The sequence below is a fragment of the Sorghum bicolor genome, chromosome 3 (genome assembly GCF_000003195.3).
Source record: "Sorghum bicolor cultivar BTx623 chromosome 3, Sorghum_bicolor_NCBIv3, whole genome shotgun sequence".
NCBI classification, from domain to species: domain Eukaryota; kingdom Viridiplantae; phylum Streptophyta; class Magnoliopsida; order Poales; family Poaceae; genus Sorghum; species Sorghum bicolor.
The window spans coordinates 13,021,987-13,046,146 of NC_012872.2; the positions used below are offsets into that span (position 1 = coordinate 13,021,987).

Sequence of the window (24,160 nt, forward strand, 5' to 3'; positions counted from 1 at the left end):
AAAATTTTTTGGGAACTAAATAAGGCCTAAAACATAAATTTTTTTTAAGATTCCCTGTCACATCGAATCTTTAGACACATGCATGGAGTATTAAATATAGACGAAAATAAAAACTAATTGCACAGTTTGGTCGAAATATACGAGATGAATCTTTTGAGCCTAGTTAGTCCATAGTTGGACAATAATTACCACAAACAAACGAAAGTGCTACAATGTCACGAAATTTTTCTCTTCACCAACTAAACACGGCCTAAACAAGGCCATATATCCTATAAAGACAAACTCCACTAAGCTAATTCTCTTGCACCTCCTTGCGCCATGTCATCATCCACTTCTACTGTTGCCTGCCGCATGCAATTAAGTGTTCACTCACAAATGGTTTCATACCTACACATAACCATACATGCATACTGCTAGCAATTATTCTCTCACGTGACCTTCTCTCTTTCTGTTGAGAAACTGACTACTAAAACTATATATAGATGATCAATAGACCACAGTAAAATCATATTTATATTTCTTCTTCATACCCATGGCAACACACGGAGAATCCTCCTAGTTACTAGAAATTAACATACCCATGATCTGTGACTGTGACAGCCTACTAAAACTATATATTTCGCCTTGTTTAGTTGCCAAAAAATTTTGCAAAATTATTCAGATTTCCCGTCACATCGAATCTTTAGACGTATGCATGAGTATTAAATATAGATGAAAATAAAAACTAATCCCACAGTTTGGTCAAATTTGAGGAGACGAATCTTTTGAGCCTAGTTAGTTCATGATTGGACAATATTTGTTAAATACAAACGAAAATGCTACCGTGTCGATTTCCTAAAATTTTTTGGAACTAAACAAGGCCTTGCATGTTTCCTTTTCCCAGTTGCCGTGTGCACATTTTGGGCAATCTCCACCGCAAGGCGCAAGCTGCTTCTGCTGCTCTTTCTATGTCCAGATCAGAACGAAGCGACATGGAACGAGTCGAGGAACGGAAATCAGCCCAAACTTTTGGTCGGTTCGGTGCGGCCCGGCCCAGCCAGTTCAGGAGCCAACAGGGCCAAGGCACGGTAGTGGATCCAGAAAGAAACCCTGGCGTGGGCTTTGCTGTAGACTATAGAGTGCTAGGATCCATCCGCTCGGCTCCACCCAACTTTTTATAATTTAGCTTTTTTTTTAAGAAAATTCTCTTTTAGACCTCTAAAAAACTTAAACCCAATTTTAGATCTAGGGATTCGACGTCATGCTTCATGGCGTCGAGGTTACACGTCTGGATCATGGTGTCGAGCTCCCTGACCGAGCCCAGCGTGGCGTCCGACGTGGTCGACGCCGTAAATTACAGCGTCGAGCCTTGTGGTCGATGGAATGTCAAAGCCTCAAAACTCCCGCGGATGGCAAGGCGGCATCCTCGACCTCGAATGAGAGAAACTTTTGCTAGCTAGCTAGCAGTAGCACAAACATAGGGCATGGGACGGTCGGAGCGGAGGCATGCACTGCACGGAGATTCCAATCCAATGCCTGCCTCGTTACTGCAGCCTTCCGCCCCCTTCGAAACACAGAGACCTGACTCCTGAGAGCTTTTTGAATGCTCTCCTTCTCCCTCCTCCGGCCACTGTAGCGTCATCATCACCCGGACCGGACCTCCTCTGCACAGGCAGCCCTTGCTGGATGCTGCGCTTTGTACTGCCACATTTTTACTCCTTGTTTAGTTTTAAAAATTTTTGCAAAATAAGAATAGTAGCACTTTCGTTTATATTTGACAAATATTGTCCAATTATGGACTAACTAGGCTCAAAAGATTCGTCTCGTCAATTCCAACTAAACTGTGCAATTAGTTTTAATTTTCATCTATATTTAATACTCCATGCATATGTCTAAAGATTCGATGTGACGGGAAATCTGAAAAATTTTGCAAAATTTTTCAGGAACTAAACAAGGTCTTAAAGGTACCCAGGGCAGGCCGGCTCGGCTAGAGAGCTCGACGCCGTGATCCATGGCGTCGAGACGTGTAACCATGGCGTCGACCTTCTGGGTTCAAAACTGAGTTTAAGTTTTCCAAAGGTTCAAAAGAGATTTTTTTCAGAAAAAGAGCCAAATTGTACAAAAATTGGGTCGGCTCCACCGGCGTCGGCAGCGCCGCGACCGCGACGAACACAAGGTGCCAACCCCGCGTGTCCCCGCCCCACTTCCTCAACCACGGCCAGGTTCTTCCTTGTCTTCTCCGCGGTCCCCGCCAGTTTGGCTTCGGCTCCGACCTGCCAGCGCCGGCCAATGGGGGTTGGTTCGCCCGAGGTGAGCGCTCTCTCCATTTCCCCCGCTCTTCGCATTCCGCATTGCACCCTCACACCAAAACCCTGAACCCATGATGCAACTGTAATGGAGATTGATTCGGTCTAGTGAATTCTCCAGAATCACCCCACCCCCGTCCCCCGCTGCCATTCTAATCGCCCGCCGCTGCTTAGTGCGTACCCACTTCACCTTTTGAGCTAATCACTTGGGCAACAGTATCCTCAAGTTTGGGTATCTATATTCAGAAGAAGAATTTACCCCTTCTTCGGTAGAGTTCGTTGTTCATTTTTCTGGCAATGCTCATGGACCAGATGACTGTGCACCTGCCCCCAAATGAATTTGGGTAGCTGGGTCGAACCAATCAGCAAAAAATAAAGCATATGCTATATGAATTGCTGTTTTTGTACACCTCGGTTTGGCTTTCGAGTCTGTGTTCTCTTTCAGTTATCGATTAGTCGGACTTCAATCGTTTTTCAACACAAATTTCTTATGGAACCAATGTTTTCTTTTCTCTGCGTCCCAGAAAATATTGTTATTCAAGACTTTTACATTCAGATGATTGGTTGACAACCCGCCGAAACCACATTTCGATGGAAAGAAGGAGATAATCCTGGATCTACTCCGACCATGGCAAATATTTTCCCAAGCTTCCTGGGCCTTTCTGTCATTTCTGGTGAACTCATCAATTGTGTCGCCTTGGCCATCAATGGGGAGCAGAGATGAATCACTTCTCCATTTACACTGGGGTCCGCTCATCACTTGTTGTGGACGCTTTAATTGAAAAGCAGTACATCAGGAACAAGAAGAAGGCACCAGCAGCTTCTAGTGGCTAGACATGGGTCGTAGTTAATCTGTTTTTGGGGGACTTTGCTTAAAGATTGGATCCGTAGGGCAATGTAATCAAATCGTCTAATCGATCCTAGTCGAGATGGCACCGATCTGCCCGACTAATCGTGATTAATCATTAATAATCGTAGTGCATATCTGATCACCATGGCACCGATCAACCTGACTACTCACGACTAATCGTGATTAGTCTGACGACTTAACGGCAATTGGTTAGTGAGTTTGTTAGTGTTGCATCCGACCATTAGGCTACATAACTAAGGGCTGGCCAACACATCAGGGGTAAGCAGAAGTAGAGTTTTCATGGCCAGAGCCTCCTAGGGAGGGCAGTCAGGCTCTACTGCTGCCATTGTTCTAGGTTTAGCCAAGATTAATAAAGCCAAGTTCCCTCCTTACCATCACTGCCCCTTATTCAATCTCCACCAAAATCATTCCAGAATCTCTCCCCACCCTGCTCTTCCATCATGATCAACTAGAATCACTCCACCAAAGAATCAAGGAGCTAGAGCTAAGAATCAGGGAGTGAAGCTCTACCAAACAAGCCCTGACTTTTGTATTCAGAGTTTTGGTTAACAGGACGCTGAAACCACCTCAAAAAGGTCATTACATTGGTTCCTGAATTTTTTTCAATGCTGATTATGATCGCATTGATGTGTCTTATGTCAAAATTTCTTTTAAAAATTTGGGTTGTATATTAATTCATATTGAATTAAGTTAAAGAGTTCTTTTCTATATATAGATATAGCTGAATGTGAATTGGAATTTACACGACCAAACAGGGATCAATCCCTTGCTCAAATGGAAAAAAATAGAGACATCGAAACATTCTATCCAGCTGAAATTTGCATGTACAAGGGTTGCACATTTTCAGATTCATAATTGCTTTCCATTAAACTTGGAATCCCTAATTGTACAGAATCTCTTACGGTAAACTCTTGAAAGTTTGACGATGACTAACAAATTGCTTTTTAGCTGCGCTGTTGTGTTCTGACACAAATGTAAACATTAGACTTGTACAGAGCAAGTCAAAATACGGAGACTTTAGAATCATCATATTACGTACAAATTTAGAATTAAAACATTGCAGAACAGAAATTGTAAAGATGAAGTCAGGTTCCTGTAGTAATGATTTGCTGGAGATTTGTTTTGCCTCCCAATATTTCTTGCTATAATTTCCTTTGTTATATCATTCACATCCTTTTTTTCCCAATGAAATACAGGGGGCATGGTACCCACTTGAACCATTTCATTGCGAAAAGGCCGACCGCCGACATGCAGAGCACAAAGGTGGTGGAGCCATTTTGGGCAAGCTCAAGCCCAATTACAAAAGCATCATTTGTCGTAAGGTGATATTATCAGCATTTTTTTATTACTTGTTAGTCCTGTTCTATTGAGGGCCATAATGGGTGCCATGTGTTAGCTGTCACTTGTTTTCATTGGTTGTTCGTACCTGTTCAGCTATATCTCTTTTCATAAGCAGAGTGTTACACTGCCAACAGACAATTGCTACTGTTCCTGACATGAGCTTCCTTTTAGCTCATTTTATTTTTCTCTTCATATGATTCTACTCATGACAGATTTACTGGAGAGTGTCATCGCTGTTGTTTGGCTTAGATTTTCTTCTCTATGTACCTGATCACCAATGTTGTTTACTGAACTATGATCAATGATTAACTCCCATTGCTCATTTGCTCCAATTGGCATGTATAGAGAGATTCACGCTGGCATCTGAATACTACTACTATTTGAAGTTACAAAAAGACTGCTAGAAACTAAACTTTGTTTTTTTTTCTTCATTTTCTTAATCTATTTCCGTGTGTTAATGAGCCTACTGATACTTGCATTAAGCAATATCTGAACAATATCAGTTCATGTGATTATTTGTAGTTAGTTCTCGCTGTCAGAGTCAAAACAGCAGTTGTTGTACAGTGTTAAACTGAATCCTCTAGTGTGTTGCCGTTCTGTTCTGGGCAATGATAACTTTCTAAATTCTTATATACAAGGAATGATTCTGCTGTCTCATGCTCCCATGATTCCATTGTCATGCTCATGTAAAAAGAAAAGACTGCATAAATCAATTCTTAGACACAACTGAGCATGAAGGTAGAACACAACTATTTCAATTTATGCTTTGTTATTTCTTGTTAATCCTGTCTAACTCTGTAGTCTTGTCACAGTGATGTGTCAATAGGCTTAGTTGACTGTCTTTGTTCTCCATTTGAAGTCAAATATTTGCTACGTAAATGTTATATAATGTGTAACCTGTGATGTTGGGTGCAGCACTCCCCATTACATAATGTTTCCATTGTTATGGTTTCCTTATTTTCTCCCATTTCCACAATTTTCTTTCATTCAATTTCTCCTCTTGCACTGATAATCTTTTTTCTTAACATGCAGATGCATGCAAAGAGACAATATCAGAAGCACCCTCACCTTTACCATCACAGTATGGAGGTACATCATAAAAACAGAAATTTAAGTACACATTCCCATGTGACTAGATGTTCATCTTCGATTATCAAAATTACGCACTACACAAACTCCTTACCAGAACATAGTGATTTTTTAGGGTGTTGATGTATGTCCAGACCACTTAGGTCCAAGTTCTTGTGAGGTGAATTGGGGTGCCTATTTACTTTGTAATATGAAGCCAACTAGTTTCTTCTAGGTTGGTCTTGAAAAAAGATGAACATAGTGACTTCGCTATAGCCATCTTTTATTTTTTAATTTTGTGAGGAGATGTGTAGGATTTTGAGTGCTGTATCTTTTTTTTGAACAAGTTTATGGATGCATTTTGGGAGCCTGTTCGTTTGAGCTTATCTACTGAATCTGCCATCCATTCAGCAGTATTTTTCTCTCACAACAAATCAACGAACATTACTTTCAACCATGGCTTTTCAAACAAGCAAACGGGCTCGGTTTAATTAGTTTTTAGAGCCACTGTCCTTATTTGTTTTACATAATTTTTGTATACAGAAATTAGTTAGTAACTTAGTATTATTGGTTCCATTGCATTCGTCAACTATGTGATGCTAGGTTACTTTATGTTATTTCGAGAGAACAAAACCCTATTCATTTGTGTTGCATGTGAAAGAATCCTCTAACATTGAAGCTAGTTGTGTGAAGCTGAGGATAGAAAGCTGCTAACAACAGTTAAAATATGATGAAAATTAACCATCATTGATATTCTCTTGCCTTGTTCTAGATATATACAATCAAGTTAAGCCTAGTAAGGCCTCTTTGGAACACAGAACTTTCACAGGAGCCTTACAAGAATCAGTTCATTTTCACAGGAAAAACACAGGAAACTGGATATGCATTCCAAACGGGGCCTAAACCAGATTATAGAATGATCTTTGCCAGCGCTGGTCAGCATCATCATTACCCATCCCTTTCTAACTTGAGTGGGCTTTAATATGCCTTTTTGTTTCTTAACCAGGTATTCTCACCACAGTTGCATTATTAACTAGTACCTAGTGTAAAAGGCTTGCATTTTATATGACTAAGTGTCGATTATGTAAGGTATGTTAAATACCTAGCCCTCTTGGGCATTAAATAATCGTTTCAGCACATGGCCTACAAATCCTCTAAACAGGTAGGAGAGCTGCAATTTTGAGTTAGTGATAGATGAATGTACATCACCTTACTTAAGGTGGGAAAAGAAAGTAAGTGACCTGAAAACCACGTTGTTTTATGCAAAAAGGGCAAATTAAAATCCTGACTAGCTGATTCTATTCCTCTTTTCTTTGTGAGCAGCTGCTAGCTTCTCTTCATAAGTTGTTGAAACACTGTGGAAATTGTCACATAGTTATACTCTAAACCTAGCTGATTCTGTTCCCTCTGTACCTTTTAGTTTAAGAAGACACCCCTGTATGAGTAACGGTTATCCTATTCCCTTTATCTACTTTGTTGGGCAGCACATGTAAGAAAATTCCTCATTTTCTTTAATCTGTATATGTGTTTCACGCTTGAGGATTTTAACTCTTTGGAGCGAAACCAAGCAGTCCTTTTCCACTATGTATTTTCAAGCGGAAAGTGATCAGCTAGCTTGAGATTCTCTTTAGCGAAAGGTGAACAAAGAAAGCAAAAAGGCGAATGGAAAGTAGCACTAAGGTCAATATAACTTTAGCCTTGCCCATGAATATGCAAACGATTCATCCAAGAATTTCTCAAAAGAAAGAAATTGAAAGAACAAAGTGCATCATCAACAATTAATTTGCATCTCATGCATGTACCAGCTGAAAAAAAAATCTGAAATTTCTTGTATGCTTCCCAAGAGCTACGGACAGAGTATTCCACATTTTTGCCTCATTTATTTTGTAGAAAAAGATCAACCATGACTCACATATACAAAAAGGTCGAGCTACATGCATGTACAGATAAAGACAGCAACTTTTAAATGAAACGAGGTAAACTCCTAGGATGTACTTTCTCTAGTCTATACATTATGCTGTAATATAAATTCATTTTTTTTCTTTTTCATGTACTGCAGTATCTTTTACTGATGAACAGTTATCAGTATTGATCTCTGTTTCATCATAAGAATGTACCTACGGAAAACACCTCCACATAGCCTTCAAATAAATCTGTGAAGAAATAATTGTGTTTTCTAGGCTTCATTAACTCAGCTTTCTGCTATTTCTCTGTTCCCTGCATGCAACATGTTGCCTAGATATTCTCAAAAGACAAGGACATTCTCTGCAAATCCTTGTCATACAAATCTGATACTACCTGCAGATGTTGCTGTGGCTGCAGATTTTGAGACCAGGCTGCACAGAGGCCCTCTATGTTGAATTGGCTCTCGGCTTTGATAACATCTTCGTACAGTGACTGGCTAAGATTCTGCATCGTTGCAGGTGTGTCCGTGAATGTTCCATGGAGCAAGTCAGGCCACTTGAGTTCTTCCTCAAGGTGAACTTGGCTATTTTTATCTGGTGTTAAATCTGTCCATGGGAAAACACTACTTTCCAGAAGTGAGCTTGTGCTTTGCCGCTCAAATCCCAAGCTGTTGCTTCCGCTGCTTCCTCTACTGCTGCTGCTGCTAGGATTAGCAGTTTCCCAATAGAATTGGGTATTCTGAATGCCAGTGCCTCCCGAGTGTGGATTATCTGGTGACCCATTGAGCCCTGTTGATGTTGAGAGAGTTGATGGTGAAACTGGTGGCATCACGGTGGAAATGGTGCTGCCACTTGACTCATTCTGGTTAAACCAGAATGAATTGTTACTACCACCATTCTTGTGGCCAAATTCATTGTTGTAGCACATCAGCTGCTGGAAAGGGAAATTTGGAATTGGGCCTGTTGAGCGGCAGCTAGTGAGGTTTTCATGACCAGAAACAAGCTGGTCAAGGAATAACTCCTTCGGCGGCACCCTTAGATGTGCCAAGCTAGTAGTTTCTTTGCGATGCTTACCGAGCACTGGCAGCAGCTCTGGTGATTGTGCTGTCTCGCTGAGAAGATGGCTCAAGTTGCCAAGTGCACCACCACTTGAAGGGTCAACATCACTGGACTCAGAGGTTCTCTCAGTACTGATTGTTGGCGCTGCTTTGCTGTGTTCAACCTCGGCAAGGGGCTTGTGGGTGTTGGGGTCGATGCCTTTCTGCCGGAGCTTCTTCTTGATGCTTGAGTTCCAGAGATTCTTAATCTCGTTATCAGTTCTTCCAGGCAACCTTGTTGCAATCTGAGACCACCTGTTCATTGATGTGTAAAAGGCATAGTTAAATTAAGCTTGCTTGAAAGCAATTGGTGCAAAATTCTGGCTGTGATTTGGGCTTAGCTTTACCTGTTTCCCAGTACAGCATGAAGTTCAATGATAAGGTCTTCTTCCTCCTGAGAGAATGCACCTCTTTTAAGGTCAGGCCTCAGGTAATTTATCCACCTCAGCCTGCAGCTCTTGCCACACCTCTGAAGCCCTGCCATCATTAATTGAGCAGGTATGAGAAGAATGGGAGAAAGAAGTGGTCTTGTAGAGGAACAGGAAACAGTGGAAATGGATAATTGAGAAGATAGAATAAAGTGTGCAGGATTTGAATTGTACCTGCAAGCTTCGGGACAGTGCTCCAGCAGCCATGCCCGTGCTTGGTTATGTGGTTCATGAGCTTCTCATCTTCCTCAGGAGACCAGAGCCCCTTCCTCAGCTTCTGCTTGTAACAGCAGGAGTGCCTCCCCATTGAAAGCAATGCTGAAACTGAAGCTGAGCTCTGCAATCTGCACAGCTCACAGCTTGAGGAGCAGCACGGAATTCTTCACAGGTAATCCTCTGGTTCTAAGAATCCCTCTCAACGATTTATGGCTCTAGGGTGCGATGATTGTGGAGGAGCTATATGAGCTCCTACAGTGGTGTGTGATAGTGGAGCTTGTGGGAGAACGGCAGCAACTAGTGGCTACTGATATCAGGATTTGGAGGAAGGCACCGGCAAGCTTAAGGGCACTCTTCTTTTCTTTGCAGACCTCCCTCCTCAATTGCACCCCTTCTTTTAAAGCTGGTGGTTGTGGGAGCCTTTGGCTCTTAGCCTTTCCCTTGCTTCTCTGTAAGCGTGTGTGTCCTTATGTCTTATCAGCCCCTAGAATCTATGTCCCTTCAACCGTCGGTGGGCTTCAGCACCTGTACCTTTACTTGTCCCTGATATGCTATTACTGCGAAGTCATTACCATTAACTATTAGAAGGAACTCGCGATGGTTGGTCCTTCCTATATCAAGAAGTATTGTTACTTTGTACTCAAGTCAGTTTAGTGAAAGAGGTTTGTCAAAGTTACATGATTTGGAAAAGGATTGATGTTCTTTTTCTTGTAGTGAATGAATGTGACCCGGAGCAGCTAGTCTGTCACTGCTGCTACGAACTTTTTCCCCGCAACCTCTGCGTCAGATGTATTCCATGCAGGGAAAGTATGCAACTGGGAAACTTTCACTCTCATCAAAACATCTATACTAGGATTTCTAGTATATATGTCTGCGTGCTTCCTCTTTTATGCTAGGTTGAACCAGACCCAAGTATCATCTTTTGTTTTGGCAGAGAAAACTCTGGATCACTTCTTACCTGGAGCAATAATTGGGTTGGGAGGCCGGATCAAATATTTGCATTCCAGGACAGAGAGCATCTTCCTTTTCTTTGTCTCCACCAGCCAGCGAAGCAAATTTTCTTTAGGACCTCCAGGCTCCAATCAGAAATCTTTGCTCCAATCCAAAGAAAAAGCATGCTGGCACCTCCGAAGATGTTCGCAATCAGCCGAGAGAATCAGACCTTCTGTACAGATGATTGCATCGGCTGTGGTATGCTTTCTTCATTGGCCGCCGACGAGAAGCCAAGTGCAACCGCAACCGCAAAATGCACATGTTCAGTAAACCTTGGTCTGGAGAGTATAGAGATATGTTGGTTGTTGGATATTTTTATGGTTCTGGTGTGAAAACTTCCATGCTATCAACTATGTCATGGTTGGGAGACAGAACACTAGGGGTATAATAGTCTCAAATGAGGTGGCTAACCCTCCGCATTTTATTTGTTATCCTCCCCTGCCTGCTGTCTGCTAAAAGAAGTGTCTTGATTCATGACACGATGATTGGGAGATGCAATGGCATCCTCATAGTGCCCATGTGCCAGTGGATACTGTTCTGATTAAACAAGCGGAATCGATGATTATCGTTGATTGAACGTTTTATAATCAAATGGTGATCTGTACAACCCTGCTTTTCCCTTGATGCTCAGAAGCTTCCTTTGTTCTCTTGTGAAGATTTTCTGGGGGTTTCATTTCATTTTCGTAGCCTTTTGAGTTTGCCAGAGCGAACATATAGAAATGTGACGCGTGTTCGTTACCGGAGAATTTGCAGCGTTGTCAGGATCGTCGCCGCTACTCCACACAATTAAGAAAACACTGGTCTGCATATAAGATTTCTCATAATTCTGACAATGTATGGATTCCTTCAAGTGTGAGGTGTTTGGTCATTCATGAATTTGCCCATCACTCACTGTCGCGATTTTCTAAGAGCACCCTTCTTTTAAATTTCCTCTCGCTACAGATGCATGTATGTACGTACAGGAAACACGATTGAATCAGCGACGGAATATCTAGACCGGCGGAAAGGACGTGCATTATTTCATTTTTTTTTCTCTCATTTGTTTTATTCATCATTTGCGTCTCGGATGCCATTTATTTAGAGGAGGATGACAATTATTAAAGGCGCGCTTAGACAAAATAGACCCGGTGAGAAAAAGAAGGCGTCCATCTGCAGGCCGCCCATTGGGGGAGAGATGGTCACGGGAAAAGCTGGTTTGACAATAGGGGCATCTTTGTGGGGTCCTGCTCCTGTAGCTCCCTAATGTAGTAGTACCTTCAATGATTAAGCCAGTGGTTACTGTGGTCAGGCAGCATTCGGTGTCTACCGTCTGACGGGAATTGCAGTTACTTCCAACTCCTTTCAGCTTTTTGAAACGTCAGAGACTGAGCGTTGTGATTTTGCAATTAATTCTAGATAGAAGGGTTGGTATTTTCTTTGCTTGCTGGACTTTGAAGCAGCTTGACAGAGGAAGCAAGTAACTAACCCAACATGTGCAGCTAATCAAACTAGGTGACCATTACCGATGAATCAAATCAATCGACCGTATAACTTACTCGTATCGAAAAGTCAGTGCGATTAGACGGAGATATGGTCCACCCACGTACATACAGTACTGAAAAGCTAGTGTGGGAGCAGAGGACGGAGCACGCATGGACCGATAGCAACAGTACGTACATACGTATGTACGTACACAAACGTCCTCACGCGCACACAACGCTACAACTGCAATAGACCGCCGCACGGCACGGGTCTCTCCGGCCTATCGTCAGCGGCGACGCCGTCGGTAGGGCACGGGCACGGGCACGCGCGCGAGCCCAGCCGCCGGAGATATCCAATCCAGCCGTACGTCGCCGCCCCACCTCCACCTAGTAGCTAGCTCTCCTATCGATCGGAATCAGAAAAGGAAGCCAAGGTCCGGTGGTGGGAGGGACCACGGCGCCGCTGCCTGGGGCGTGTGCGTGACAACTAATAGCTAGCCCAACCCGGCCGACGCACTCGACGACGCCTCTCCATCCCGCTATTAATAAATAATAATCCTCTCCTAAGCGAGTGGCTAGTGCGTGTGTGTCTATATATATATATATATATATATATATATAAGATTGTTTACGTGGTCCGACATGCATGGGGTGTGAATGTAATGATCGCCGAGGTGAAGGTGAAGGTGAACGGATGGAGGAGAGGAAGACGACGATGTGTGTGAGCCAGCGAGGGGATAGGCGCGCGTCACTGTTGGCGCATAAAGTCGCCAAGGGTCGCCGTCAGCACCGTTTTGGTTGCTTGCGTGGTGCTAGCTGTCTGTGCCTTGTACGTATGCATGCATGCCCAGTTGCCCACATGTACGTATCTACGCACTAAAAGGCGCGTTTTCAATGAGCGTACGTGCCAACGCGAGTGATGAGCTAGTTTTGGCTCCGATACAGCTTGGAACCTCTTTTTTTTTTCTTTTGGCGGCCAAAGGTTGTTTGGTAAACAATATATCGTGTCTTATTGTCACCTCCAGCGCTTAGGACTTTTGGCCTAGCACGGAAATGGTCAATACACACAAGTGATAATATAACTTCTAATCTATCATTGTAAATTGCATGGCGCGATCGCTGTTTTCTTCGAAAGTCTCGATGTGTTTGTGATGTATATGTGAGTCCAGTAACCATAGAAAACAAGGAGTATCACACAAAAATAATTATAATAAATTAATAAATAACACAATATGAGAAATTAGCTAGATCCAATGTTATCCTAAACGCTAAACGGTAAACAGTCGGTCACCCTTCGTTTAGCGTTTAAACTGTTTAGACGGTGTTTAAACGGATTAAAACGGTCTAAACAGTTTTACACAATATTACAAAAATATGCATATTTTTAATGTAAAATCGATCATTCTATCATTTATACATATTTATGCAACTAAAAACCATTTATTTTATTATGTATATATGTTTATGCATGTTAGAAGAATTAAATATACATATTTATGCATGTAACAAATCAATTTTATATATTTATAAATATAAGAAATTTAAGTATACAAATTGTTGATATAAAATTCAACTAGATTCACCTAGTGTTTGCCTAAACGGCCGTTTATCACGTTTACAACCGTTCCTTGTAGGCCGTTTAGACCATTTTCCCCGTTTTTTGACCGTTTAAACGGTCAACTGTTTAATTTCCCGTTTACCCCCTAAACAAAACAGTTTGCCACCGTTTACTGTTTAATCGGCCGTTTAGGCGAACACTGGCTAGATCACTGCAGGCCGGTATACTGTTGCGGGCTTAAGTACTAAGCTGGCAGTGTTGCTCAAAATTAATATTACCATTTGCAATCCCGAACCAACAGTGATCATAGGTATATCAATGCTAGTTTAAGTATTGAGCCGACAATGTTGCTCAAATCAACACTGCCAGCTGCAGTCCCCAACCGGTAGTGATAGGAAAGCCCCATTATTGTCACTTTCCTTTTACCGATTCTGTTTTTAGCAATGATAGGGTGGGTTGAGGCAACAGGGCTATGCTGAGATAGTGGTGCTAAACGTACCAAAGTCAACTTAACTATCCAAAGTCATAGTATGATTTGAGTTATACACAATGTAGGTTTGTGATTTGTATTTGGATAGAATATGAAGTCCATGTATGCCTAAATCTATCAAGTTCATTTGATTGCCAGTGATTAAATATATGAGAGAACAATTTTTGCACGTATCATATGGTGTTTTGTTAGGCCTTAGTGAAGTGAAACCATGCACTACAAGCTCTCATTGTTCACCACCTTACTTCTAAAAAGAAACATCTAGAGAGAAGATATAAGGGCACTCACAATGCAGACTCTATCATGGAGTCTAAAGTTATTTATTACCTCGAACAATGTGGACTTGGAGTCTAAATAAGACTTGGAGTCTTATTTTTTCTACCTCTTTCTTCAATAAATACGGTGCCACATCAGCAAAATATCATAAATAATATGTAATTAATTGTCTTGGACTCTATGATAGAGTCTTGCATTGGGAGTGCCCTAATGTGGTAGCATTTCATCATTAAATGAGAGCATTTCTCCTTAATTGCCACCTTTCAGTTTGAACCAATTTGAGTGTGAAGACACTCTGCCTAGGAATTTTGGTCTTCATCATATAAGGTTGTAACACCCCATGTGCCATAAAAACTCATAATATCACTAAACATCCATTCCCTCATGTCAAAGTATAAAAACTGTCACAAAAATCTACATGCAAAAAAATGTGGAAGCAATAACAACAACGCTATGACTATAAAAGATTCCACCACAAACGTTATATTATTAAATCATGAAGGTTCACCATGGAGTTTAATTCTAAGTTTATTACACAAGAAAAAAGATCGCTATTATCACTAAGTGTGGATGAAGCAATAGAGATGTGCCGCTAATCTCATCCCTTCAAAAATCAAGCATGTGAAAAGATAATAGAGTGAAAATAAATCTTGCAATTTGCACGAACATGTTATACAAACCACAAGTTATTATGCATCCATATAACATGGAAGATATGACAGCATAAGAAAACAATAATTCATAGTCTAATTATTTACCAATGACATCAAAGAAATAAACAACATTACGATATTCAAAAAATAAACCTCAAAGAGTGCAACTGAAATGCATATGCATATCCACTACCTCCATACCTAATAAGGTAAGAAGTTGCATCTTACCCCTACTCTGGCAACAAATGATTTTGTACCGGTACGGTCGTGGCCAACAAGTGGTGATATTAACGAATGCTATGGAATGGAATATAATATTAATATGAACCACAAGAATACTCACCACATTGTTCATCCACAATAATAAAACGTATATTCAATGATTTAGGTCATGCATAAGCTATTTTAAAAATAAGTGAACTATTAGTTATGTAATGTGTAGGTAGAATAAATAACAAGTCAAGTTGTACCAAACCACCACTACGTTTACTTGCCTCGAAACAACGACGTAATAACATGAGTTAAGAACAATCCAAAGAAGCACCACCTATTCAAACATGATCACCTTAAAAAATATACTCATCTAAACATACACATATAACATATAAATCACTTTTACAACCTACATTTTTTCCCTAAAACAACCACCAAACAACTGATCACTTTTTTCATCAAAAAAAAAATTGTAGCAACCCTCTTTTACCTTCTTTACGGCAGACAAATCACTTGTCCAAAAAATATGATTTTTTTTCAAAATATATAAAAAAACATCATGGTATATAATACAACTTTCATATTATAACTTTTGAATTTTTAATACTTTAAGGTAACAAAAACAAGGCCATAAACTAATTATAGTTTTTTGAAAACAGAAAAACAACAACCGACTAAAGCTTAATTTGGTTTGGTTCCGTGCATTTATTTGGCGATATGCTGATCCAAAATTTATGATCTTTAAAAATGTGGAAATCTTATGAAACTTCCTACGACTTTCACATACCATTCCATGAGATTCTGCACTTAGGGTATCATAAATTGAATGCATCTAAAATTGTCAAGAAGGTTGACAACACAACTACATCATCAAACAACAATCATATTACACAAACCTTAGGGTCTATAGAGGTCATCTCTGTGTCAAAAGAGAGATACTAAAACATGCTTTTGAAATATAATTTTTCTATGATTTTTTAGAGCATAAAACAACCTTATACATCACCCAATCTAGGACCACACACAGTCTGAGAAAATAGTATAGCTTAATTACGAGATAAGAACCCTAACCCTGTCAAGTAATCAAACAATTATGCTAAACCCCAAGATAGATTTCCCAGCAAAACATTGGGGAAAATGATCTTACCTCCAACAATGAGTATGATGAAGACTCGCAACGATTTACCTCCAATTTTCCCGGCGATCTCCCTCGCGACGATCTCCATAGTTACACCTCTCGTCAACTTGATCTACTCCACAAACAACATCATCATCCAGAACAATGAGGCAAAGTATGGAATTGAGGACAAAATAGAAAGACAAGAGACGCCTAACCAGTTGAAAGGATCTAGATGGCTAGAGGGAGGGTTGAATAGCCTATAAAGAATCTCTACAAACTCACAAATAGTAGACCAAAGTAGTTAGTAAAATAAAAAATCCTAATAGCCACTACTTTGCCTAGCTCTGTGTCACCCAAAGCAAGCACATACACAATTCTAGTAGCAACTTAATTCTACTTCTAGAGCACACAACAACACAAGGCTAGCAACTGCACAAGGCTACTCTAGCTAGCTAAACAAGAGAACAACTAAACTAGCAACTCAACTAACTAAAGCTACAACTAACTAGAAGACTACACTACAAGCAACTACCACACAAGCAATGTATGAATAAATACGCAAGCGCAGTAGTCAATAACATATATATATATAGGGCTTTCACCAATGTGGTATATTGACTAAATAGTGAATTAAGTGGTTGCTTTAGCTTATTTAATCATGTTTTGATTTGATTTTGTGTAGACTATCTAGACAATTTTAATGGTTTAGGTGGTTTTAAAATATTCGAATTGTTTAATTCACCATTATGGCCTAAATGACACCGGATTATGTCTACCATTAAAGCGTTGTTTAAATAGACTAAATGGTTGTTTAGGCGAATAATGAGCAAAAACATAAAGGAAAATCTAAGGATTCAAGGGCTTGCTGTCCACCACGAACCTACAAATAAGCTTAATTTGTTTTGGTTCCGTGCATTCTAAAATTTAGCCTACTGCTTGCGGATTCGCACATATTGATAAGATAACGCTTTATATCTTTTTTGGAAGCTAATAATAATATCATGTGGTCTCTCGATCTCGAAAAGGATGCAATATTAGAACTGTCGGCGTCTAGACTCGTGGTCTAGACGCAAACGAGTATAAGTTCGCGTGACTACCCAAGCTTGGATGGTGATGCAAGTGAGACACAGAGGGTTTATACTGGTTTGAGCCTAGAATGCCCTACGTCCAGTGAGATCGGTGGTCTGTATTGCCTTGCACCCAAAGGTGCTTGTAGTAGGGGGGTACAAGCAGGTTGCGAGAGGGGGCTAAGTCTCTGGTCTCGGCTTTGTGGAGGACAGAGCGTTGGTCGCTGCTCTGTGAATGAGATCGGTGGTAGTGCGTGTGTCAACCTGAACCTAGTTTCGAGCCCTGGCTCCCCTTTTATAGCTTCAAGGGGAGATAGGGATTTATATGAGTAGATTTCCTCCTGCCGAGTGGAAGAGTTACAGTTCCGACCCTGTTGAAGCCTGTCCATTCCTGTCCTTGAGGGATGGCTGCCAGCATGGTTACTTCTGTGGAGGGTTACCGAGCCCTGTAGGAGTCATGGGGTCGGTTCGGCGGTACTGTTGATCATCCTGTCAATAGTGGGAGAAGACAGCAAATAGTGATGCTGATTAACCTCCCCCATTCCCTTTAAACTGTGAGGCGGTACACCACAGTGAAAGAGGTAAGGCTGCACAGTGAAAGAGGTAAGGTTGCAGTGCCTAGGGTGGTTGAAACAGTCGCCACCCTGTCCTGCTGTGGTATGGGGGTCACCGTGCCTGTCACGTCGCGGGTACGGACGCCGTGCGGTGGAAGTCTTGCTGATCCGGTAGAGCGGCGCCCGACGCCCGAGCCGTAAAGGGGTCGGGCGAGGCGGGGTTTTACGCCAGAGGCCGAAGGGATCGGGCGAGACGGAACTTGCGACCGAGGCCGAAGGGATCGGGTAAGACGGTGTCTGCGTCCGGGGCCCTGAGGGGTCGGGCGAGACGGATCTTGTGTCCGAGGCCCTGAGGGGTCGGGCGAGTCGTGGTTCGGGCCTGAGGCCAAGGAGTCAGATGAGCTGAGGCCCGTGCCCTAGTAATCGTGGTTAATTTGCTTTGTCCTTTGCGTTTTTTATTGCCCTGATTTGGGTATCCCTTTTTATGGTACCCAACAGTAGCCCCCGAGCCTTTGAAGGGGTGAGGTCACCTCTTTAGAGGTTCTTTCCTAAGGGACTGTTGTTGACCGGGAACTTTTTTACTTTTCTGCAGAGGGTGCGCGCGAGCGCACCCGCCGGGTGTAGCCCCCGAGCCTTTTGGAGGAATAGTGTGATTCCTTCAAAGGCTTTTACCCCTGAGTGTTATGGTCTGGAGTATTTGAGGGATAGGTTGCGTGTTCTTTACACGTAGCGCCCGTTCCCATGGTGCGAGGAAGCCCCCGAGCCCTTTCCCCGCAAGGGTCGATCAGGTTCTTTCTCGTCTTGTGATTACGTCCCTCATTCTTCCTTTCGCTCGGAGGAGGGGTGGGTCGCGCCGCACTACCCTCGATGGGCGAGTAGAGACGCTTCTCGGGAGCTGCAAGTGGGTAGATCCAAGTGGATGTCCGAGTCCCATTCGATAGGGGTCGGCTAGTGGCCTTATGGGCACATCTCAAAAGTACCCGAGGGCGGTCACGGTGGATGTCGGAACCGTTCGTTAGGTTCCGAGGGCTCGGTGCCTCCCTCGATGGGATCCCACTCGCGTGACACCCACGTGGGTCTCGAATATGACTAGTAAAGATGCGCCGATCCCATAGTGGGGTCGGACCATGGCTTCTATTGTGCTCTTCCTCAGTCATCCCTTGCTCGGTCATCCTGAGGCGACTGTTCGAACCCAGTTTGTGGGTCAGTCTCGCAACCTCTGGATCGTAGGTGGCCATGGCCTGGGGATTCTTGCCTCGAAAGGTCTCAGCTCGATTATAATATCAGGGTCGGGCGAGACGGAATCTACGCCCGACGAAAAACCGCTTTGCAATTTTGCTCGGGGTCAGCTGGGGGTCGGGCGAGACAGGGACTGCGCCCGACGGAGACCGCCCTGCGACCTTGGTCAGCGGGGGGCCGAGCGCCGCTTGCCCTGGAAGGAACCGCCCTGATATGACTTTTCAAGGCGCACCTTTTGAGGCGTGGCGCGTGGGGACTCGAAACGGCCGTGCCGTTTCGTCCTGGCTGGATGGGACGTTTCGCCTGCGAAATAAATGCGCGCGTGCGTCGGGCGTGAGAATCGGAGGGAGCTGGCGCTTCGAATTTTTTTTACCTTGTGGGAAGCGGGCGACAGTTGTTCTCCTTCCCGCTCGGCCCTCCGCGCAGTCGTGGGCGTCATGGCTGTGGTGCGTCCCTTCTATAAAAGCGGGCGCAGGGGACTTGGTTCCTTTCTTACTGCTCCTGCGTAAGAGAGCTCCTAACCCCTGCCTCCACTTCCGCCACTATCTTCTTCATTCCCGCCGTGCAGTTGCTCTTCTCCACCCAAAACCATGGCCGGCGTTGAGGCGTGGCCACCCTGCAGCGTCACCAAGTCCGCGCTGGAGGCGCGTGTGAAGGCCGGGATTCTCCGTCCTCTCAAGGATGTTGAGCTCCCGGAGTGGATCATTCCCTCGGCGAACGACAGGGAGCCAAACCCGCCCCCGGGCTATGTGGTTTGTTTCCTGTCGTTCTTAGACCGGGGGTTCGGAACTCTGGCCGGTCGGCTGATCCGGGCTATCCTTCACTACTACGAGGTGGAGCTGCACAATCTCAACCCCAACTCGGTGATGCAGGCCGCCGTCTTCGCTACGGTTTGTGAGGGGTTTCTGGGGGTTCCCGTCCATTGGAACCTCTGGCTTCACCTTTTCAAGGCGGAGATGTCGGCCCGCTATGTAGGAGGAGAGAAGTTCCCTCTCCGAGTTGGCGGTTGCACGCTGCAGCTCCGTCAGCAACGGGCTGGGCAGTACATCTGGAGTTCGATGCCTTCGTCGAACCGGGGGTGGCAGAACGGGTGGTTCTACCTCTGGAATGACGGCGGTCTGCTCCCGTCGTACACTGGGAAGATGGTGACGGAGGCCCCCCAGAAGTGGGTGTGGGGTGCTCCGACCGAGGAGCAGAAGAGGCTCGCCCCGCTTCTTGCGGGGCTCCAGAAGCCGCGTGGTGCCGAGGTCACCGCGGCCACGGTGGCGATAGCCTTCCACAAGAGGAGTCTGCTTCCGTTGGCGCAGCGGCGAGTGTTCATGTTTGAGATGACTCGGGACGTCCCTTGGGCTAGGACGAAGATGTTGGCCGAGCCGATATCGGCATCGGACATCGCCGCCCGGGTGGAGAAGACGACGCACCCGGACATGAAGAACTCCCGGGTGGTGCCGATGCGCCCTGAAAAGGGCTACATTTCTCTGGTAAAGTGTGGATTTTTGCGCCTTCCTCCTTTTTCCTTCCTGCCTTTTTCTTGACCCCTGGTTGTTTGTAGAGGATGGGGGTCGTCAGGGATTCCCTGCCCCCTGTCCTAGAGGACATGGAGATCCGGGCCAAGAATCGGGCCCGAAATGAGAAACAAAAGAAGGCCAAGGAGGACAAGAAGGCCAAAGCAGCGCGGAAAGCGCAACGGCGGGAGATCTCCGCCAAGAATCACCGTGAAGCCGAGAAGGCAGGGGTTGCCCCGCCCCCTTCTCCTGAGACCTCGGTCTCGAAGATAGAGGGCGGGGGCAACAACACCGACTGGCTTGACGAGCTGGCGGAGGAGGATGACATAATCCCCCCCGCTGGTGGGGGGATTGAGATCCCAGAGGGATCGAAGGCCCGAGGGGGTCGGAGGCCCCCGAGGGGACCCAGCACCGGGGGCCGGACAGACCGTCCCCCAGATCATCGTGGATGACGAGGATAGCGCACCTCGGGAGGGTTCAGCCCCCGTGGGTCCCCAAGAGGGGGAGAAGGCGTCGGGGGGCGAATCCGAGGCGCCCCCCAATCGGTAGCGCCAGAGGGTGTAGCCGAGCCCGGCCCAGCGCCTGGGGCGGGAGCCGGCGCCTTGGTGGGGGTGGCGCAGGCTGAGACCACCGCCGCGGTCCCTGGCGCTTCGGGAGGCCCCCAAGGAGGTCTAAGCTCCCAGAATAAGGCTGCTCCTCGGGCGAGGTACGTATAGGATCTCTGACCTTTCCATTGATTTTTTGTTTTTCTCTTTCTTCTGATCTGGTGTTGCTTCTTCAGCCGTAAGCAAAAGGCGGCACCGGCGGCGCTGGCCCCCCTGAAGGCCGTGAAGAGGGGGGCACAGTCGACCCCTGGGTCGGCTAGGCCCATGTCGCCACCACCTCTGAGCCGCGAGGAGGGGGAGCGGCATCAGGGGCAGGACACGGGGGTGCCAAGGCCCCAAGGGCCGGAGGGGACGGCTCCTGCCCCTGGGTGTGTGTCTCCGCCGGCGGATGCGGATCTGGGAGGCGCGGTCCGACCTGCGCAGGCTGAGGAGGGCCAAGCCATCGTGGCGTCCAAGATGGCGCCCGAGGCTCCTGCGGCGGGAGGGGAGGGTGATGCCCGATGGGGCAAAAGCCCCATCCATATTCTGGCCCAACCTCGACGACGCAGAGGGAGGGGCCAGATTCGTTCTGGACGACCCATCGGAGGATTACCTCTGGCAGGGTCTAGACGCATGCGGGCGTGCTAGCGTCGAGGCCATCAACCGAGCTTCTCAGCTCGTGAGCCGAGACATGTTCAATTTGGCCCAGGTAAGACTTCCTCCCATGTTGTGAAGTATTTTTGCTCTGTTTTGCGATACTGACTTCCTGCGCGACTTCTGATTCCGTAGGCGCTCAAGGCGACTTCTTTGGAGAAGTCAGCTTTTCTCCGCCGAGAAAAGGATGCCTGGGTAACCTGTGAGAACGAGAGGGCTGCCAGGGAGGCGGCTGAGGGGGAGCTCACGAAGGAGTGCGAGATCTCTGCCGAGCTTCGGCAGAAGTGCTCGGCCCTCGCATCCGAGGCTCAGGAGGCCCGGGAAAAGGTCGCCCCCCTAGAGAAGAGGGTTGGGGAGCTTACCCGGGAATCCGAGGAGCAGAAGGCGGCGGTTGAGAGGTATAAGGGTGAGGTTGCTCGGCTTGAGGCTTTGCTCGCCGAAAATGACCTTGCCCTGAACCAAGCTCCGGCTGACCTTGCTGCTTCCCAGAGCCAGGTGGCCCGCTGGCACCGGAGCTCGGCGGACCATGAGAAGCGAGCCGAGGGTAAGACTTGTGTTTTTTACCTCGGCCCCTTTTGCTCTTTGGGTTAATTTTCCTGACTTCTTATTTTTTGTTCTACTTTTCAACAGAGTTGGAGAGGAAGGTGGTCGAGGCGACCTCTAGTGCCGAGGCCCTGCAGAGGACTCTTGACGCCGAGGTTTCGGACCACTCAGCTCTTGAAGCCGTGGTTACCTCGGCGTGTGAGGGGCTCGGGGTGCCGGCATCGGGATCGTCGCCGCGGAGCCGGGTCGAAGCCTTTTACTCCCGGGCCGGGGAGAGGATGAGGGAGGCGCTCCATGCCGAGGTGAAAAAAGCCCTGGCGGTGGTGAGCTCTCACTACACCGGTATCGATTTGCCGGCGGTTTGTGAGGGCTACGTCCTCCCTGATGATGAGACGGAGGCCCAGGAGGAAGTGCAGAGACTCGAGGACGCCGCGGCTGCCCCCGGGGATGCCTTGGCCACCTTCTTTGATGACGAGGTGGAGCTTCCCCCCTCGGGGTTCAAGGGCCTACGCAGGCAGGGCAGCAAGGCCTTTGCAGTTAGATTTCTTTTTTCTTTTTGTAGATGTTAAGGCCAGTGGCCTTGTATTGTATATACAATGTTAATGCCCAGTATGACTGTTCCTTTCAAGCTTTTTCCTAAGTGTCTTGTTTTCTTTTTCCTTATGCCGACCCGACCTCGGCAATGCGAGGTTGGGTGAGCTACTTAGAGTTTGCCCTAGCCAGAATCCCTGAGCCTAAGTCTTTTTCCTTTTTCCCTTAGTAGTTTTTAGAAATCCGGATCTGCCCCCCGACCCTAAGGTGAGTAGAGGTCGTCTTTGCTCGTGTGCGCGGATCTTTCCTCAGGCTCATGCCTTAAGATTCAGGGGATGAAATTTCGGTTTCTCAAACCTTTTTAGAAAAATAGGAGGAAGACCTTGGGTCGGGGTACCTTTAACTCATGCGAAAAAAGGAAAAAGATTTGGAGAAGTCACCACAGGGGGATCCCCCCATGTAGCCCCCGAGAGAGGCTCGGACTCTAGTTGGCAGGTCCGTGGCTCTCTGATAGAAAAAGGCCATATAACTTAAACTTTCATTTATTTTTTCAAGGTGATGAACAAACGGAAATTTTTTACAAAGTTCTAAGGGTAAAAGCGACGTAGCTGTTCTATGTTCCACGCGTTTCTGAAGACCTCCCCTGCTTCATTGGCGAGTTTGTAGGTGCCGGGTCGGAGGACTTCGGCGATGACGTAGGGTCCTTCCCAGGGGGGTGTGAACTTGTGACGACCCTTGTGGCTCTATCTCAGCCTCAGCACCAAGTCACCGACTTGAAAGGCTCGGCCTCGGATTCGTCGCGCATGGTATCGGCGGAGGGCCTGCTGGTAGCTGGCGGAGTGTAGGAGGGCTACGTCTCTGGCTTCATCCAGCTGGTCCAGCGCGTCTTCTTGGAATGTTTTGCAGCTATTTTCGTCGTAGGCTAGCACCCTTGGGGACCCGTACTCGAGATCAGTGGGGAGGACGGCTTCCGACCCATAGACCATGAAGAACGAGGTGAAGCCTGTGGCTCGGCTTCGGGAGGTTCTCAGACTCCAGACCACGACCGGTAGCTCTTTGAGCCACCTTTTTCCAAACTTGTTCAGACGGTTGAAAATCCTGGGCTTCAGACCCTGAAGGATCATGCCATTGGCACGCTCCACCTGACCGTTGGTCTTGGGGTGAGCCACTGCGGCCCAGTCCACGCGTATGTGGTGTCTATCGCAGAATTGCAGGAACTTTCGTCCGGTGAACTGTGTGCCGTTATCGGTGATTATGGAGTTCGGCACTCCAAATCGATGGATGATATCTGTGAAGAACAGCACTGCTTGTTCGGCCTTGATCCTTGTGATGGGTCGGACTTCGATCCACTTGGAGAATTTGTTGATTGCGACAAGCAAGTGGGTGAAGCCCCCGGGCGCTTTCTGCAAAGGCCCGACCAGGTCGAGGCCCCAGACAGCAAAAGGCCAGGTGATGGGGATCGTCTGCAGGGCCTGAGCGTGGAGATGAATCTGCCGAGCATAAAACTGGC

The 24,160-nt window shown here is 45.9% G+C and overlaps 1 protein-coding gene and 1 long non-coding RNA gene across 3 annotated transcripts; one reads left to right on the forward strand and one right to left on the reverse strand.

The window, feature by feature from the left end:
• Positions 7,372–9,590, reverse strand: LOC8078133 (transcription factor MYB61). Of its 2 annotated transcripts, XM_021457512.1 has the most exons (4): positions 9,169–9,590; positions 8,914–9,043; positions 8,544–8,821; positions 7,372–8,429 (listed from the first exon to the last, which is right to left on the reverse strand). In XM_021457512.1, the coding sequence occupies exons 1-4, from the start codon at positions 9,299–9,301 to the stop codon at positions 7,801–7,803; spliced, it is 1,170 nt and encodes a 389-aa protein (XP_021313187.1). In that variant the 5' UTR covers positions 9,302–9,590; the 3' UTR covers positions 7,372–7,800. The 2 variants fall into 2 exon arrangements, with proteins under 2 accessions (XP_021313187.1, XP_002457686.1); XM_002457641.2 differs by having other exon boundaries at positions 7,372–8,821; positions 9,169–9,589.
• Positions 9,776–10,821, forward strand: LOC110434024. The gene is made up of 2 exons (XR_002451470.1): positions 9,776–10,017; positions 10,145–10,821. It is a non-coding gene; the product is annotated as an uncharacterized LOC110434024 (long non-coding RNA).

Coding starts and splice junctions, on each gene's coding strand:
- LOC8078133 (XM_002457641.2), bottom strand. CDS start 9,301: ATGGGGAGGCACTCCTGCTGTTACAAGCAGAAGCTGAGGAAGGGGCTC. Junction 9,044..9,168: donor CACTGTCCCGAAGCTTGCAG/GTACAATTCAAA, acceptor TAATGATGGCAG/GGCTTCAGAGGTGTGGCAAG. Junction 8,822..8,913: donor CATGCTGTACTGGGAAACAG/GTAAAGCTAAGC, acceptor ATCAATGAACAG/GTGGTCTCAGATTGCAACAA.